This window comes from Eschscholzia californica, unplaced genomic scaffold (genome assembly GCF_041429995.1).
Source record: "Eschscholzia californica isolate CP2 unplaced genomic scaffold, dmEscCali1.0.p SCAF_1, whole genome shotgun sequence".
Lineage (NCBI taxonomy): Eukaryota > Viridiplantae > Streptophyta > Magnoliopsida > Ranunculales > Papaveraceae > Eschscholzia > Eschscholzia californica.
The window spans coordinates 73313363-73329639 of NW_028238198.1; the positions used below are offsets into that span (position 1 = coordinate 73313363).

General features: G+C 36.9%; 1 protein-coding gene across 2 annotated transcripts; it reads left to right on the forward strand.

Moving 5' to 3' along the window:
- Positions 1-201: 201 nt before the first annotated feature.
- Positions 202-9705, forward strand: LOC147568988 (AP-4 complex subunit epsilon-like). Of its 2 annotated transcripts, none has more exons than XM_086655436.1 (11): positions 202-1282; positions 2528-2713; positions 4790-5005; positions 5161-5271; positions 5812-6009; positions 6134-6265; positions 6944-7000; positions 7115-7231; positions 7623-7700; positions 8030-8173; positions 8275-9705. In XM_086655436.1, exons 1-11 carry the CDS (start codon positions 680-682, stop codon positions 9343-9345), a joined length of 2913 nt encoding a protein of 970 aa, XP_086511562.1. In that variant the 5' UTR covers positions 202-679; the 3' UTR covers positions 9346-9705. The 2 variants fall into 2 exon arrangements, with proteins under 2 accessions (XP_086511562.1, XP_086511563.1); XM_086655437.1 differs by having other exon boundaries at positions 505-1320; positions 1534-2713.
- Positions 9706-16277: the final 6572 nt, after the last annotated feature.

Below are 16277 nucleotides of genomic sequence, written 5' to 3' on the forward strand. Positions count from 1 at the left end.
TTGAAAATTTATGGAAGTAATTTTCACGTCTGTGTATATGCACGATCTTGGTATACACACACCAATGAGACGTAATTGATCTCGATGAGTACGTTCTCCCTCACATTCTAGACACGATGGCGTAGTCAAAAGGGTTCGACGCACACGCTGAACAACCCTTGTTTGGAGTGGTAAGAGGTATAATCTTCCACCTAGAGGTCAAGGGTTCGAGGTACACGCTGAACAATTCAAAAAAAGATCTATCTGGCGCGGTGACACCTAGTATATGTATCTGTGTAGTTCAATCCAAATAGATTACACAGGGAGCCCTACTGACACCTATTTGCAATGTACCACGAGCAAAACAATGGCACCTGAGGACAAAGTGTTGTATTTTCTTAAGCTGGAAAAGTACAGCCCCGACGGCTCGACCCGAGTCTCTCCGACGGTTTCTCAAATGGTTTTCCTATTACAGAATTTACAGTGTTCAATTCTAGTTCTAGAAAAATAGCCCATCAGTCGCCCACTGCTAATTTCACCTTGTCTCTCTCTCTCTCTCTTTCTCTCTCTAGATCTTCACACTTCCAGTACTCTTATTTCCAGATCTCTCTCTCTCTATCTATCTGTGTTCCTCTGGTGATTGTTGGAACTGCTGAGCCTATTAGAATTGTGTTCGCTGCTCCAGAACCCTAATTGTTCGATGGAGCAGTTGAAAACAATTGGAAGAGAGCTAGCTATTGGTTCTCAAGGTGGATGGGGTTTATCCAAAGAATTTCTAGATCTAGTTAAGTCAATTGGTGAAGCTAGATCCAAAGCTGAAGAAGATCGAATCGTAATGCATGAAATTGAAATCTTAAAAAGGAAAATCACTGAACCAGATATTCCAAAACGAAAGATGAAGGAATATATAATTAGACTTGTTTATGTTGAAATGTTAGGTCATGATGCATCTTTTGGTTATATACATGCTGTAAAAATGACACACGACGATTCTCTTTTTCTCAAACGAACTGGTTATTTAGCTGTTACTCTTTTCCTTAATGAAGATCATGATCTGATTATTCTAATTGTTAATACAATTCAAAAGGATTTGAAATCAGATAATTATCTTGTTGTTTGTGCTGCATTAACTGCTGTCTGTAAATTGATCAATGAGGAGACTATTCCTGCTGTATTACCTCAAGTGGTTGAACTTCTAGGGCATCAGAAAGAAGCTGTCAGGAAGAAAGCTATTATGGCTTTGCATAGGTTTTATCAGCGTGCACCTTCATCTGTTTCTCATTTGGTTTCTAATTTCAGAAAGGTGTGTTCTTTACTCTTTATCTTTCATGAATTCTTTCAATATTAGAATTGTTCATTCAAGTGTTTTGGCATTCATACAAGTTACAACATTCAAAATTCTGCAAAAATCTGCCCACTAGAATGGGGAAGTGATGATGAACAAATAATGGCATAATTCATTACTTGGACTAAATTGATAAGTATCTAGCATACTAGAATTGAGTTAAAGAAAAAAAAATAGTATATTGCTGGGGATGGAGTTTTTGTTTTAACTTGAGTAGTTGAATGAACAAAGAATACATAAATGGTCCCTCTATAAGGATTGACCAATCCATGGGTGGCTTCAAAGAAACGAATTTTGGAAGCTTTTGAAGTCCCAATTTTATTTCTTTGAGGAAGTTCTTATTTCGGTAGTTGCTACTAGTTATAATTAGCGAAACGTCCTAGGGCTACCTCTTTAACGGAAAGGGTGGTTGCAACTCCAATTGAACTGCAAAGAAATTGGATTCAGTGGCTTTTAAGAAATTGTTGGTCAAATGTGAAAGACACTATAAATTGGCTAGGCTACAAAAACTGAAAGTATCTGGGTGCTTGATATAGTGATATATCATTTTTTGCCCCTTACTGGACTGCAGAGTATGCAATATATGGCTGATATATAACCAATGACAGTGTTTCACCTTTTCACCCTGTAAAGCCTCGATATCAACTACTTAGCCCGAGAGCTGGTTACAATTAAATTGGAATTCTGATCTTTCACTCACACTTAAGTTGCACTAGAGATGAGAGTGCTAGGAGATATTAGTGTGTAGTAGTAGATGTCTATTGGATCATTTGTGTACAGTTACTATCTTTTAGTTGGTGGTATCTGCAAAGAATTCCAGCTTGATTTGAAGGTGATTATAAGAGACTCAACGTTTTAGTATGGCGACAGTTTTCCTGTTTCATTGTATTTGAGTGTTCTCTGTTCTAGTTTCTTAGACCACTCCTATCAGGACGTTACTGTGTTTAGATCCACTTCCTTTTTATTGTTATTATGGTTTTCTAATCCTTTATATTTAAGTTCCATTTTCAATACTTCATCTAATTATCTTTCCTCGTGAGTGAAAGTTAGTTTCAATCTTGAGCTTCTCCAAAACCAATCAAGCAACATCGAAAAGTTTTGCTTGATTTCCTTAGTGTCTGTGCTAGTGTGTTGTATAGTCTTAGCAACTAATAACTTAACTAAGTAACAACTTGTCTGATGTCGTCATTGCATTTGTCGCAGAGGCTGTGTGATAATGACCCTGGAGTCATGGGTGCAACACTTTGCCCTCTTTCAGATCTAATCACAGTAGATGTAAGTTCTTATAAGGATCTAATTGTCACCTTTGTAAGCATTCTCAAGCAAGTAGCTGAACGCAAGTTGCCGAAGAGTTATGATTATCATCAAATGCCAGCCCCATTTATTCAGGTAAGTGGAATTGGTTACACTTGAGCTTAAACAATAACTATGAATTTATTTCTGGCTGAATTAACGAAGTAAGAAAATTTTCTACTTGGCGGTATTGTGAGCTACTGGTATGCATCTTAAATTTATATTTATGAGTTATGGGTTTGATTTTTTGAGTAATAATTATAGTTTTAAAATTTTCATATGAAGCACCCTTAAATTCTCATGAAGTGATGATGCAAAAAAAAAAAAAAAAAAAAAAAAAATCTCATGAAGTGTAAATATTTCGCATATATTATAGGGAATAAACTACTAAACAGTTGTAGTGCCCCAAATCCCAAATCTTAGGCTAGCTGCCTTGATATTGAAGATTTGAGACCTTCAAATTGAATCCACGAGCAACGCCTACATGGAACATAATCAATACCTGAAAAAACAAAATAGCTGGGTCAAAACCCAACTGCAGTAGATTCCCAATGTCCTAATTCTTTTGTAGGCTCTTTCAATTTATGCCATTATAGGTTTCATATTGCTAATTAAGTAGCTTTTATAAAGAATGATTAAATGGTTTTTTTTTTTTTGAAACTTAGAAAAAATGATTAAATGGTTTAGGTATTGGTTTTATCTAGAATTCCATAATGCATTCATAGAGGTCAGTATTTCGGCGTCATTTAAATTGAATCTGGTATTTGGGGTTTTACAAAGTGGTAACAATGCAGGGAGAAATCTTTATTTATAAACAAGGGATGAAAAATAGAATTAGGTTCCAAACGAAAACATAAAGTAGAAAAAGGTGGTGAACATAATTGGTGGGAAGTAACCACAGGCCTCTCATGTATGATTACCTGGCCTTGCATGTGGTTCTACTATTTAATAAGCAAGAAAATATGGTTAAAAAGCAGAGCCTAAACATGAAGCAATGGCAAAGAAACATTTCGGAGCATTTCTGCCTCTCAACGAGAAACTTCTGAAACTGTATATTCCATTCTCATTTGTCACCTACAACTAGCGTTAAGCACTTCAAAGCTTTTAAAAAGGAAAGGAAAAAAATAACATCTTCGATAATCCTTTTACCATGGACCTCAAGTTAACACTTGGTAAGATTAAGAGATTTAAAATTACCTTAGTTTAGGAAACACAAAAATTGTGTGAAATTCAGCAAGAAACATTTCAACATGAGGGATGTGGAGCACGAGTCTTGGTCAACTATGCACTGGGGAATTAGTTGACATGATTGTTTTAGAGGGCATATGGAGATGACACATGGCTTTTATGGAGGGGATAATCTTACTGATGCGAAGTGGGCCAAGTCCAACAACGATGACCCATCGGCTGTGTCTTGCAGCCGATCTCATGTCTTTCCTGGTTTTCTGTTTATTTATGCCTTTTTTCTAGTTGTTCATTCTCTGATTAGATAAGCTGTTCATTTGTTTCAGGCTTATGTCTAGAAACCTTAGTAAGCATGAATCCACCTAGAATTAGAAAGTCAGGCAATCTTCCTAGAGTACGCAAGACCCGTGAAAAAACTGAGGATTACAACGTTACAATGTTCGCCTCCCAAGACACTGTGATCTCGTCAAGAGTTAAGAATGTAGCCCATTATTTTTCCCTTGACCAGAGAAAGAGGGTTCTCTGAATCAAATGAATAATCAAGTTCACTGTCATCAATCTCCCCCTGAACATGGCTTTGTTGCGAGTTATCCAAATACCCCAAAAGATCATGTGTTGTACTAACTTCCAAATGGGACGCCCTACTTTTGGGAGTTCTTGTTCAAGATAAAATTCTCAAATGGCTTTGGTTATTGGGTGGTAAGTCAATAAAGGAAAAAACAGAAACCTTGAAAATATGCAAAGATTTGCTCATGATAGAGAGGTTTACGTAAAAACTTCTTTTAATCGAAAAGGAACATTTTGTGACTGTGACCGTCATCATATTGTCGTATGTAGGAGTTTAGTTGTCAAATCTTTGCATCTTGTTGAACCTGAAAAGAACTTCTCTAAATGATTAAATGTACCTTTGAATGCTTCAACTAGGAAAGGGTCTACAGTCTAGTCTACACCATGTTCTATTTCAGTTGACACCTTTATTTCTTGCAGATCAGATTGCTGAAAATTCTGGCACTGCTGGGCAGTGGCGACAAGCGTGCTAGTGAAAGCATGTATACAGTGCTGGGTGACATATTTCGGAAGGGTGATTCATCTAGCAACATAGGAAATGCAATTTTGTATGAGTGCATCTGTTGTGTCTCGTCTATACACCCTAACCCGAAATTGTTAGGTGCTGCTGCTGAAGTTACTTCCAAGTTCCTGAAGGTTTGTTTTCCGGTTACATTCTGCTGATCTTGAGTTCATCTGTTGTGTAGTCATCTGCAAGATAAATTTGTGTACTTCTGTGCTCATCTTTCTTGCTTCCCCACTTCGTTATAAAAGTAAAAGCTATATTACTGTTCATTTGTTTCCGTGAGCAGAGCGAAAGCCATAACTTAAAATATTTGGGTATTGATGCGCTTGGTAGACTGATAAAGATAAATCCAGACATTGCTGAAGAACACCAGCTTGCTGTGATTGATTGCTTAGAGGTAAGACATAAACCTTCACTAAGTGTTCTGCTGAATTCTTAGTAGCAAGCTTATCTGTGATTTCACTTGTTTTATTCATGAGTACGAATACTGACTTCCATTCGACAGCTTTCTCTAAAACATGAAGCCTGCAAAGAGACTTGACGAATTGTTAATGTAATATTTAGGTAGCTATATTAACTATAGTGGGTTATTCAATCCTAACCTCCCTCGCCTTTGGGTAGGTAGTTTTCTTATACCTTTGTCCTAGCAAGTGGACTTTTTCTGATCTTCGTGCTAGAGACGGTCTTTCAACCCTCAACCTAATTGTATTGCTCCGTATTGAACAACCTTCGTTCTACAAGTTCGAACTTCTAGAGCTAGGGCACCCATTTTAAGGAGGTGGGCTAGATACATCCTTAGCACTAGCATGTACGATCTATACAAATAAATGATAAATCTTTATTTTAGTCTCGTGTTTGGGACTCGAATATAATGAAGCAACCTTCGATTTTGTTTGCAAATTGTATTATCTATATATGTTTTTTGTGCTGAATACAGGATCCTGATGATACGCTGAAGAGGAAGACATTTGAATTGCTTTACAAAATGACCAAGTCCTCCAATGTAGAGGTGATAGTTGATCGTATGATTGAGTACATGATTAACATTCACGATAATCATTACAAGACAGAAATAGCGTCTCGATGTGTTGAACTTGCTGAGCAGTTTGCTCCAAGTAACCAATGGTTTATCCAGGTGAGTTGTACTTCGGCTTATGTCATTCACTCAGATGGGCCAGCTGATCCAATTTTAAGATGTAGGTTCCTCTTATTTTCTTGGAACACTTACTAATCAGTAACTTCTGACATGCTCTCCACAGACCATGAATAAAGTCTTTGAGCACGCAGGTGATCTTGTGAACGTTAAAGTTGCACACAATTTAATGCGATTAATTGCTGAGGGTTTTGGAGAGGAAGATGAAGGTGCAGACAGTCAATTACGATCCTCCGCTGTACGTAATACACCTAATTTTTTTCAGCCTTCACATTATACTTCGCCATTTTCAATGGGCATTTTATGATATAATTAGATAATATGCTACAGATATGACGTGAACGGGAAATACTTGTATTTTCTACTTTCTAGTACATCATTTTATTAAAAATTTAGGGTCATGTATGTTGTGTTATTACGCATCCAGAGTACTTCAGAAGACTCCCCGGATACTCGCGAGTCTACAATCCATAAAGTTAATTTAGTAAATTTAGTATAACCGAGTAACTATAATTTCCAACTACATGATAATGTGATGTGCGGTAATACATGTGTCTGCATAATATTGTAGCAATTGTATGTATAGAATATATGGCCAAGTAATCTGAGCTGCTCTCCATTCCCACTTGGCCGACTAGCTTCCCGCTGAGATTAACAAAACAGAAGGTTACCGAGAAGGCGAGAAGTATAGGATAGTTTCAAAAAAAAAAGTTATCTGATACTTCGAGTGGCAACATATTGTATACTTTGATACTCGCTTGCAAGGGCTTGAAACGCAATAGACTTGTATATTTCAATCTAATTGCAAAAGAAGCTTCTTGTTTCTGTTTTAATGTTACTATGACCTTCATCAGATATTCTTTGTATTGGTCATCGTTTTTGGAAAGATACTTATACTTATGGTAATTTGGTGCAGGTGGAGTCCTACACACGTATTATTGGGGAACCCAAGCTGCCGTCTGTCTTTCTGCAAGTACTTCATCTATTTCTCTTAGCAATTCATTTTGTATCATGTATATTCCTCTTGCCACCAGTGCTGGAACATATTCTAGCTCTCTCGATCTAATTTAACTGTGAAAATTTCCAGGTTATTTGTTGGGTGTTAGGGGAGTATGGAACGGCAGATGGAAAGTTTTCTGCTTCCTATATAATCGGAAAATTGTGTGATGTGGCAGAGGCCCATTTGAACGATGACACTGTTAAGGTATCTCCATTCTCTATTGGTTCTAGGTAGCTATGGTCCTAAACCACCCTAGACAGAGTTTGGTCTAAACATTTCCAGTGACTTGTATTAGCCATTGTTGATCCAGAGTTCATCATTTTGAATCGTTGAGTTGGCTCCTCTTTGCTAGAGCAAAGAAAAATAAAATGTAATCCTTTGGTGGCATTAAACTTTGATGCCTCTCTCCGTTGTCCATAGTCTGAATATAGGAGTCGGACTACAGGTTTGTCTGGAAAATATGTGTTAGGGCAGGAAAATGGTTTCCAGTTTCCTTAACTCATTGAGTGTCGGGTTGGCGTCCCCTCTTTAATCGTGTCAGAAGAAATAGCATTGGCAAAGATATCTAATATGTTACGTCTTTTTCTTCTGGAAGGCATATGCAGTGACAGCAATCATGAAGATATATGCGCTTGAGATTGCAGCAGGGAGGAGAGTTGAATTATTGCCCGAGGTACGAACTTCAGTTTTTAATTTTTTGGTTACTATTTTTGTTTCTTCAGTGATTATGTACTTCGATATCATTTTAGTTGCTAGAGAGGATGTGTGAGTTCTTCATGCATTATCAGTTAGCGTGTTAATTTCCTTCTCATGGGAGCATTTAAGATACAGCATTCTAATTTTCAGTAACTACAGCAATATGGGTAGTACTTTATTATTCATATGGAAGGGTCCTTCCATTTTTATCATTCTTTTTTACTAGTGCGCTTCTTTCTCGTTTAATTGGTGAACTCAACTTGTTTTTAACAAACTTTCTTAGCATTCCTATTTGATTTCTTGCAGTGTCAAACTCTGATTGACGAGTTGTCCGCATCACATTCAACGGATTTACAGCAGCGCGCGTATGAGCTTCAAACAGTCTTGGGCTTGGATGCTCGTACTATTGCCAGTATATTACCTTTTGATGGAAGCTGTGAAGACATTGAGGTCTAACTTGCATCATGACACATTCACTCCTTAATGCATCTGCTTCTTGACATGGTTATTTATAAACCAGATTGCTGACTGGTTTTGCTTCTTCGTTTCAGGTGGACAAAACCCTCTCATTCCTAGATAATTATGTTCAGGAGTCCCTTCAAAATGGAGCCCGGCCTTATGATCCAGACAATGAGCTCTCTGGAAATTTTGATTTGGGCAATTTTAGAAACCAAGATCATCACGAAGCTTCTACTCATGCTCTCAGGTTTGAAGCTTATGAGCTTCCAAAATCTTTAGTACCTACAAGGATTCCTGCATCACCACTTTCGCCCTCAACTGATCTCGTTCCAGTATCTGAGCCAACTTATGCAAATGAAATCCAACAACCTGTATCATTATCATCCGTGTCTGATGTGGGGCAAATGGAACTAAAACTCCGGCTTGATGGGGTCCAAAAGAAATGGGGAAAGCCAACTTATTCATCTCCTTCCCCATCTACCTCAGGTTCTTCTAGTTCCCATAAACCCACTAATGGGATTCCTCAAAATGAAGGGCCCACCACGATAAACTCGCAAACACGGGATACTTCCTTCAATTCAAAGAAGGCACAGATTGAAATTTCTCCTGAAAAGCAAAAACTTGCTGCTTCTTTATTTGGCGGATCTTTAGCGAAACCCGAGAAGAAAGCATCCTCTCATAAGACCTCCAGAGCCGGCAATCCTCTTCAAGTAGAGACAGTTGCTGAAGAAAAAAGGACTCCTGTTCAATCTTCGCCACCTCCTGATTTACTTGATTTGGGGGAACCAACTACATCAGGTGGAGATTCATCTTTGGATCCTTTTAAGCAGTTAGAGGAGCTCGTTGGACCAACCGAGGTCTCGTCTAACATGAATTCTAGTACGGTTTCTGCTAGTAAGCCTCCTGATCTTATGGCACTCTATACTGATGCACCTGCAAGTATAAATCCAGCGCCAACTAACATGGAAGCTGTTAATCTCATATCTGCGTTGTCCAATTCCACCACTAGAAATGGCCAAGGAGGAATTTCAGGAACTCATTCTGCTCCAATAAAGAAGGGTCCTAACCGTCTGGATTCCTTGGAAAAGGATGCATTAGCAAGACAGATGGGTGTAACCCCATCAGGTAAGAACCCTAATTTATTCAGTGACTTGCTCGGGTGAAGAACATACGCAAAAACTTGATGATAATACAGAAGATGTGTTTATTACATCGAAGGAAACTCGTGCTCAAGCTAGAGTCTTAAAATCAAGTTGTCACAGAAATAATCGATGAAGGGAAGTGGGTGATGTTTTAGTTTTTGTAGTAAAAGATAGAGTTGGGTGTAGATGGGGTGGTACTCTATTCAACTGGGTCAGTTGCAATGGAGATTATATATAAGCATAAAACTTATGGGTATTGAACAGTTCTACAGAAATAGGGTTTTCTATACTCCACGGCTGCACGAGGTTCTGCTTCTGAGTTATGTTTTTATCAATTTGTTGTTTTATTATCATAAATGAATGATAATGCTTTGTTCATCATTCATCTGAGCTCTAAAGTTTTCCTTTTATACACGATCTGGTTCTGCTATATGTTAGGGTTCAGCTGGGGATTTCTTATCAGATCTTTACTGCTGCTTTATCTGGCCAATAAGTTAGGTCTCAGAAATTGGTGTTTGAGAAGAAATGGCATTTCTAAGGGTGAGGTGCCTGTATTAAGGTAAAAATGGCCATTCGAAATTCCAGTGCCACATAGGATTTTCTAAACTTATTTTAAAAAAATTGATGTAGATTGTTGCGGAAGCGTAAAAGTAATGAAATCCACCATTGTTATTAAACTAAACCAATGAAATAAAGCTGATGAAATAACGATTAAACGATAAATAAACGAAGAACACCTGAAATAATTAAAGAAGAAGATGCAATCAAGGTTGATTTGTATTTGATGATTCAATTCGATACCTAACAAGATAGGCTGGATTTCTCTTATATAGAGATTGGACTCTCCTAGATAGCCTCAAATAAAGAAAGAAGATAACTATTAAGGGAAACTTTCCTTGATTGCTAAGATACTAAAATAGTAAAACATGGAAACCCTAAATACTCAAACCTGGTAATTATACTGTTGCGGATTTGGGTGGCGACTTGGCCGTTAGGCTCACTATTACTCTGGCCGAGAGGCCCACTATGATGATGGCCGCCATCATACTCCCCCGCTGAGGAAAAACTTGTCCCGGAGTTGGTGTCGTCATAAAGCGGATCGTCCAGGTAATGCAGATATATATCAGCGATGTGGAAGGTAACTTCGGCGACAAGTTTGAAGGCAATCCTTAGTTCCCATTTTGCGCGAAATTTGCCGGAAATGTGAAGAAGACAACAAGGACCATAGGATCAAATATAATCGGAATCGTATGATGCCAAGATACTCGCAAAAGCAGTAGTAGTGCATAAAAGTCCAATAAATTGCGAGATCACCCGTCATCTTTTAGTTTGATGAAAGAAACCACAATTACTACCTTCTTCGTTCTTGGAAACCCATGGATGTCATTCTCCTATCTAGTACGTATATGAAATTGTAGTATTTAATAACAACTTGAAAATACCATCTCGCACCATCTATGAACAAGATAAGTGAAAATACCACATCCATCTTGAACAATCTGCGGTCATCTTGAACAATGTCGATCTTGCCATCTTCCCATGGTAGAATCTACCACTTAACAATCTTCAAGGAGTCAAGTAACAAGAACAAGTGTGAAGAAAGATTGATTGCAACAATTCTAAAAAATTCTTCACCAAGAATCGAAGTATGAAAGAAACCAACTTCAATTACGGTACAGATATGGAAATATGCAGCTTCATTGTGACACCCAAAAACTACCTTCCCACGTTCATTTTCATGAAGTTTATATAATAAAATTCTATCATAATATGTTAAGGTATGAAATCCCTGAGTTAATTCATCATTCAAACCCATCGTTACAGTTGACATATTTCGTCTGAAAAAAGCCACTGTCTCTTCGATTCCCTGAATTTGTGAACATATATCTGCATAATAATCCAATAGATCTGTGTCGAATTTCATAACGGATACCATTGAATCAACCTTGTCTTGGAGAAGCCCAACATTAGATAACAGTTTATTATGCACATAAATTGAACATCCCGGTTGAAATCGACCCACATCAGCAAAAACCAAAATTTCAACATAATACTCAGGACCAACAGAAGAATAAACAAAATCTTTGACCCGCCCGATTAATCTCTCTAGGTAAGGAAGCTGTCGCAGACACTGACTCGTAACAAGTGATATGTCAGGCTGTTGGATTAATTTTTCAACCACATTAAGTATGTTATTGAGCTCTCGTACATCCTTCAATGAAAGACAAATGAGAAAATGACTATTTAGGTTTACCAAATTATTATAATAACTAAAAACACCTAGAACTTTTCCTATTAAGTAGAAGTTACCAAAATATTATGGTTAGTGGTACATTAAGTTTGAAATAATATCAGAAATTGCTAATCAGGTCATTTCTTATTCTTTTTGTTCCCAGAATACCCTCCTACTAATACTAATTTTCTTTCCCAAAAAATCTCAAATCTTTTTTAGGGGTTTTCTCATTGTTCTTCTTTGTTGCTAAATCATGGTGATTCCATGACGAAATTTTTCAGGATCGCAGTTATCTCTCTCTCTCTATCTCTTTAATAAACAAATCAATCCGACTTTTGTGGTATTCCTAGTCTTCTCATCCTATCAAACTCAAACATTTTGGTAATCCTCACTTTTCCTTTTTCATTCAATTAAGCTTCGAATTTAGCTTATTCGTGAATGAATTATGATTTTTTGTTTTGATTTCTTTGAAATTGAAGGCTCCAAGTTATATAGTTTTGGATGAATCAATATGTATTCATCCTGTGTGTGTTTTGATTCTTCCGATCAGGTGTTTGATGAAATTCCTCAATCGGATTTGTCTTTGTGGAATTCAGTCGTATCTATGAATGTGAAAATGGGTTTATTTGAAATGGCAAGGAAACTGTTTGATGAAGTGCCTGAACAAAATTTCTTGGAGTTGTATGATTAATGGGTACGTAAAATGTGGTGAATATAAACAATATAAGAGAACAACTAGCCCTCTAATTCCATTGCCCACAATCGTCTATGGGAACCTACCATCATGGTTTAAGGCAGTATTCCTCTTTGAGCTTCCTTTGTACAACAAAAAATCTTCCCCAAGGCGAAAGAGTAAGCTGGTATAGAGAAAGCTGGACAGAAGGTGATAGAGGTTCAAAGATCAGTTGAATACCAGATGTTTAAATGTGACTACTTTTAATTTCCCATGTCATTGTTCATATAGTGATAGAGTTGTTGTTACCAAGAATCATCATTTGTTATAACTCAAATTTGTATTGATAATCCTGCTTTGTATTGCAAAAAAAAAAAAACAATACGTGGCTTCAAAAATGATGAAAAATAGTTATCATGAAGCTCTTAGTGTTCTTGAACCAGGGAGGCTGTGAATCGATGGGATCGCTGAAGATATCAGTTGTCGGTCGATGAAGAACAAATTGTTGCAAATACGTTTGCATGACAGGTTTTTGCAAACACGTTTGCATGACAGGTTTTTGCAAACACGTTTGCGTAACAGATTGTTGCAAACACGTTTGCAGAAAAACGTAAAGAAAAAAAATGCTGTTTTTTTCTGGTTTTTTTTTTTGAAAACAAACATTGAAAGTGGATCTTGTTAGAAAGCTAATGAAAAATCATTTCTAAATATATAATTTTTATAGAAATCCGATATCTCAAACGAAAGTTATTTCAATTTAAAATTTAAAGAAAAATAAAAGAATTTAGTTACACAAAATGACAAAAATGAGTATTTTAGTATTTGCACACTTTTTGACCTGAATAATAATTTTCAAATGTTTTGTGCTTTTCTACTCATTTTCAATATTATTTTGACCTTTCTAGAAATTACCCCAAGACAAATCATGTTTCTGAAAATCCGTTAGCAGACGTTGGTATACAGGTGACAACATATTTATATAAGGTACTTGCTGGACCATCATCAATGTTGACAAAAATCTCTAGGTTTGCTAGTGTTTGACCGTTCATCCTAAGGCAACCCTTGTAAAGTTGATAAAGTAAAATTTCTTCATGGTATAAAATATCATCAACCATTATTCCAGGTAAGTGGCCAAGGAGCTCACCATGAGCATAAATTGTTATCTCATGTTGAATAACATCAGCAAGTACACAATCCGATTTAAAAGATCCAATAGGATACTCTTGGGAATGAATCAAATCTATAACCTCAGGAACAATAAAGAAGTTTGTTGGTGATGGTGAGGGGTTCAGAGTTTGGTGGGTAGGCGGAGCCAAGGGGAGGTGGGTAGTGTCATAGAGGTGTTGGATTAATGATGAGATATTTTAGTAGCTTTGAAAAAATTTTGGACTACAAAAACTTTGAACTAGCTGAAAATCTGTTTTTGTTTGAGATTTAGGAGATGAAACCCATGAAAATACGAATTCACGCGAAAAGATTTTATGGTTTGAAACATCAACCATTATCCCAGGTAAGTGGCCAAGGAGCTCACCATGAGCATAAATTGTTATCTCATGTTGAATAACATCAGCAAGTACACAATCCGATTTAAAAGATCCAATAGAATACTCTTGGGAATGAATCAATTTTATAACCTCAGGAACAATAAAGAAATTTGTTGGTGATGGTGAGGGGTTCAGAGTTTGGTGGGTAGGCGGAGCCAAGGGGAGGTGGGTAGTGCCGTAGAGGTGTTGGATTAATGATGAGATATTTTAGTAGCTTTGAAAAAATTTTGGACTACAAAAACTTTGAACTAGCCGAAAATCTATTTTTGTCTGAGATTTAGGAGATGAAACCCATGAAAATATGAATTGACGCGAAAAGATTTTATGGTTTGAAACAAGGATTTCTCCTCCCAGACTTGGATATGAATCGAATAAATTAACCGAGCTTGTGTTATTCACTTCAATGTCTTCTTCCTTATTCGTTTCATCAAATTTTTTCTTCATCATATCAAGAATTTTATGACGATTATGGACCAAGTCATACGTTGAGAACAATGAAGATAAAGATGGACGAAGAAGTATTTTATGATTCGAAACAACTAATTCTTCTCCCAGGATTATATACGGATCAAATAAGTCGTCGGAGCTTGTGTTATCCAATTGGATATCTTCTTCTTTACCTGTCTCATCGAAATTTTCTTCCTCCATTATTGAAAAACTAGGATATTTTTTTTATCAAGAACCGCTCCTTCAATAATATTGACCATGGTAGTCGAAGGAATTTCGGATAATAATTTGTTCGATTGGATTTGAGATTCTATATAAGATAAGTATTCATGTAAAGGGAGAAAAGCATATCAAAAAATACTTTTCACTTTATTCCAATCATCTACGAACGATTTTCCTCCATTAATGAGTCTCCATTGCATCTCGTTAAATTTTTCAAAGACTCTTGTAGACAAGTGTTGTTCAAGAATAAAAACCTTATCTTCATCAAGAACCTCTTGGTTTATAAACCAATCCTCCATCAGTGGAATCCAAAAATCTATATGATATTGACAATCAAACATAGGGATTTTGGAAACGACATTAATTTTGTTTTGATCTTTTCGATCAACATAGAGTTGTTGTGCATCTCTAAAAGGATCCCAACCTAAACGTGGAAGATTTTTCCGACATTCAAGATGAAAAGTATCTAAATTTTTTTTATTTGTTCCCCGATTCTTGAGGCTCTGAATACCAGCTGATGTAGATTGTTGCGGAAGCGTAAAAGTAATGGAGTCCACCATTGTTATTAAACTAAACTAATGAAATAAAGCTGATGAAATACCGATTAAACGATAAATAAACGAAGAACAACTGAAATAATTAAAGAAGAAGATGCAATCAAGGTTGATTTGTATTTGATGATTCAATTCGATACCTGACAAGACAGGCTGGACTTCTCTTATATAGAGATTGGACTCTCCTAGATAGACTCAAATAAAGAAAGAAGATAACTATTAAGAGATACTTTCCTTGATTGCTAAGATACTAAAATAGTAAAACATGTAAACCCTAATTACTCAAACCTGGTAATTATACTAATGCGGATTTAAGTGGCGACTTGGCCGTTAGGCCCACTATTACTCTGGCCGAGAGGCCCACTATGATGATGGCCGCCCTAAAAAATCATCTCCAATGCAAAACTAAACTAAAATCTCAAATATGATGTGTCGAGGGTTGAATAGAGATATCTCAGGTCGAGTGTCCTCTTGAGATATCTCTAATTGTCTATCTCATCAATATTTAAATTTCAACCAATAGAAATCAAAGTCTTCGTATATTTCCAATATTTTTCTACAAAAATAACCATGTCACATAAGTAGCATAAAAAACTTAGAGCTTTGCGTTTGAGACATACAAAAATTTAGGATCTTTATTTTCGTCACTTAGGAGTGAGAATCTTAATGGGTTAATTCCGTTTTGGCCCCCGATTTGTGACCAACTGGCCGTTTTAGCCCCCATAAGTGTCCGGCAGTTCGTTTTGGCCCCAAAAAATTCCTAAATGGCCCCAAATTTTTTTAACCTCCCAATTATACCCCCATGGCATTTCTGTAATTTATTTTTTTTCTTTTTCTTTGTCCACCTCATCTAACAATTGACACATCACTCTGTCCACCTCACCCTTCTTCTCCGGCGAAAGGTTGCCGGCCGGAATAAAAAATTCCGGCCGGCCACCTTTACCAAAATAAATTTTTTTTTTTATTTCTCTCTCTTCTTCATCTCCTTCTTTCTCTCTCTTCTTCATCTCCTTCTTTCTTTCTTCTTCTTTCTTTCTTCTTCTTTCTTTACCTCTCTCTCTCTCTAACCCTTCTATTTCTCTCTCTCTAACCCCTCTCTCTCTCTCCCTATAACTCCGGCGAAGGGGCGGAGCCCCTTCGCCGGAGAACCAGACCTTCAAGGTCTGGTTGGAAACCAGACCTTCAAGGTCTGGTTGGAAACCAGACCTTCAAGGTCTGGTTTGAAACCAGATTCGGTCTGGTTTCAAACCAGACCGAGATCTGGTTTCAAACCAGACCGA

What these genes read in the sequence shown, in the direction of transcription:
- LOC147568988 (XM_086655436.1), top strand. Translation starts at nt 680, where the DNA reads ATGGAGCAGTTGAAAACAATTGGAAGAGAGCTAGCTATTGGTTCTCAA. An exon ending in GTCAATTACGATCCTCCGCT is followed by an intron (nt 6,266 to 6,943) that starts GTACGTAATACA and finishes AATTTGGTGCAG; the next exon opens with GTGGAGTCCTACACACGTAT. An exon ending in GAAGCTGTGAAGACATTGAG is followed by an intron (nt 8,174 to 8,274) that starts GTCTAACTTGCA and finishes TCTTCGTTTCAG; the next exon opens with GTGGACAAAACCCTCTCATT.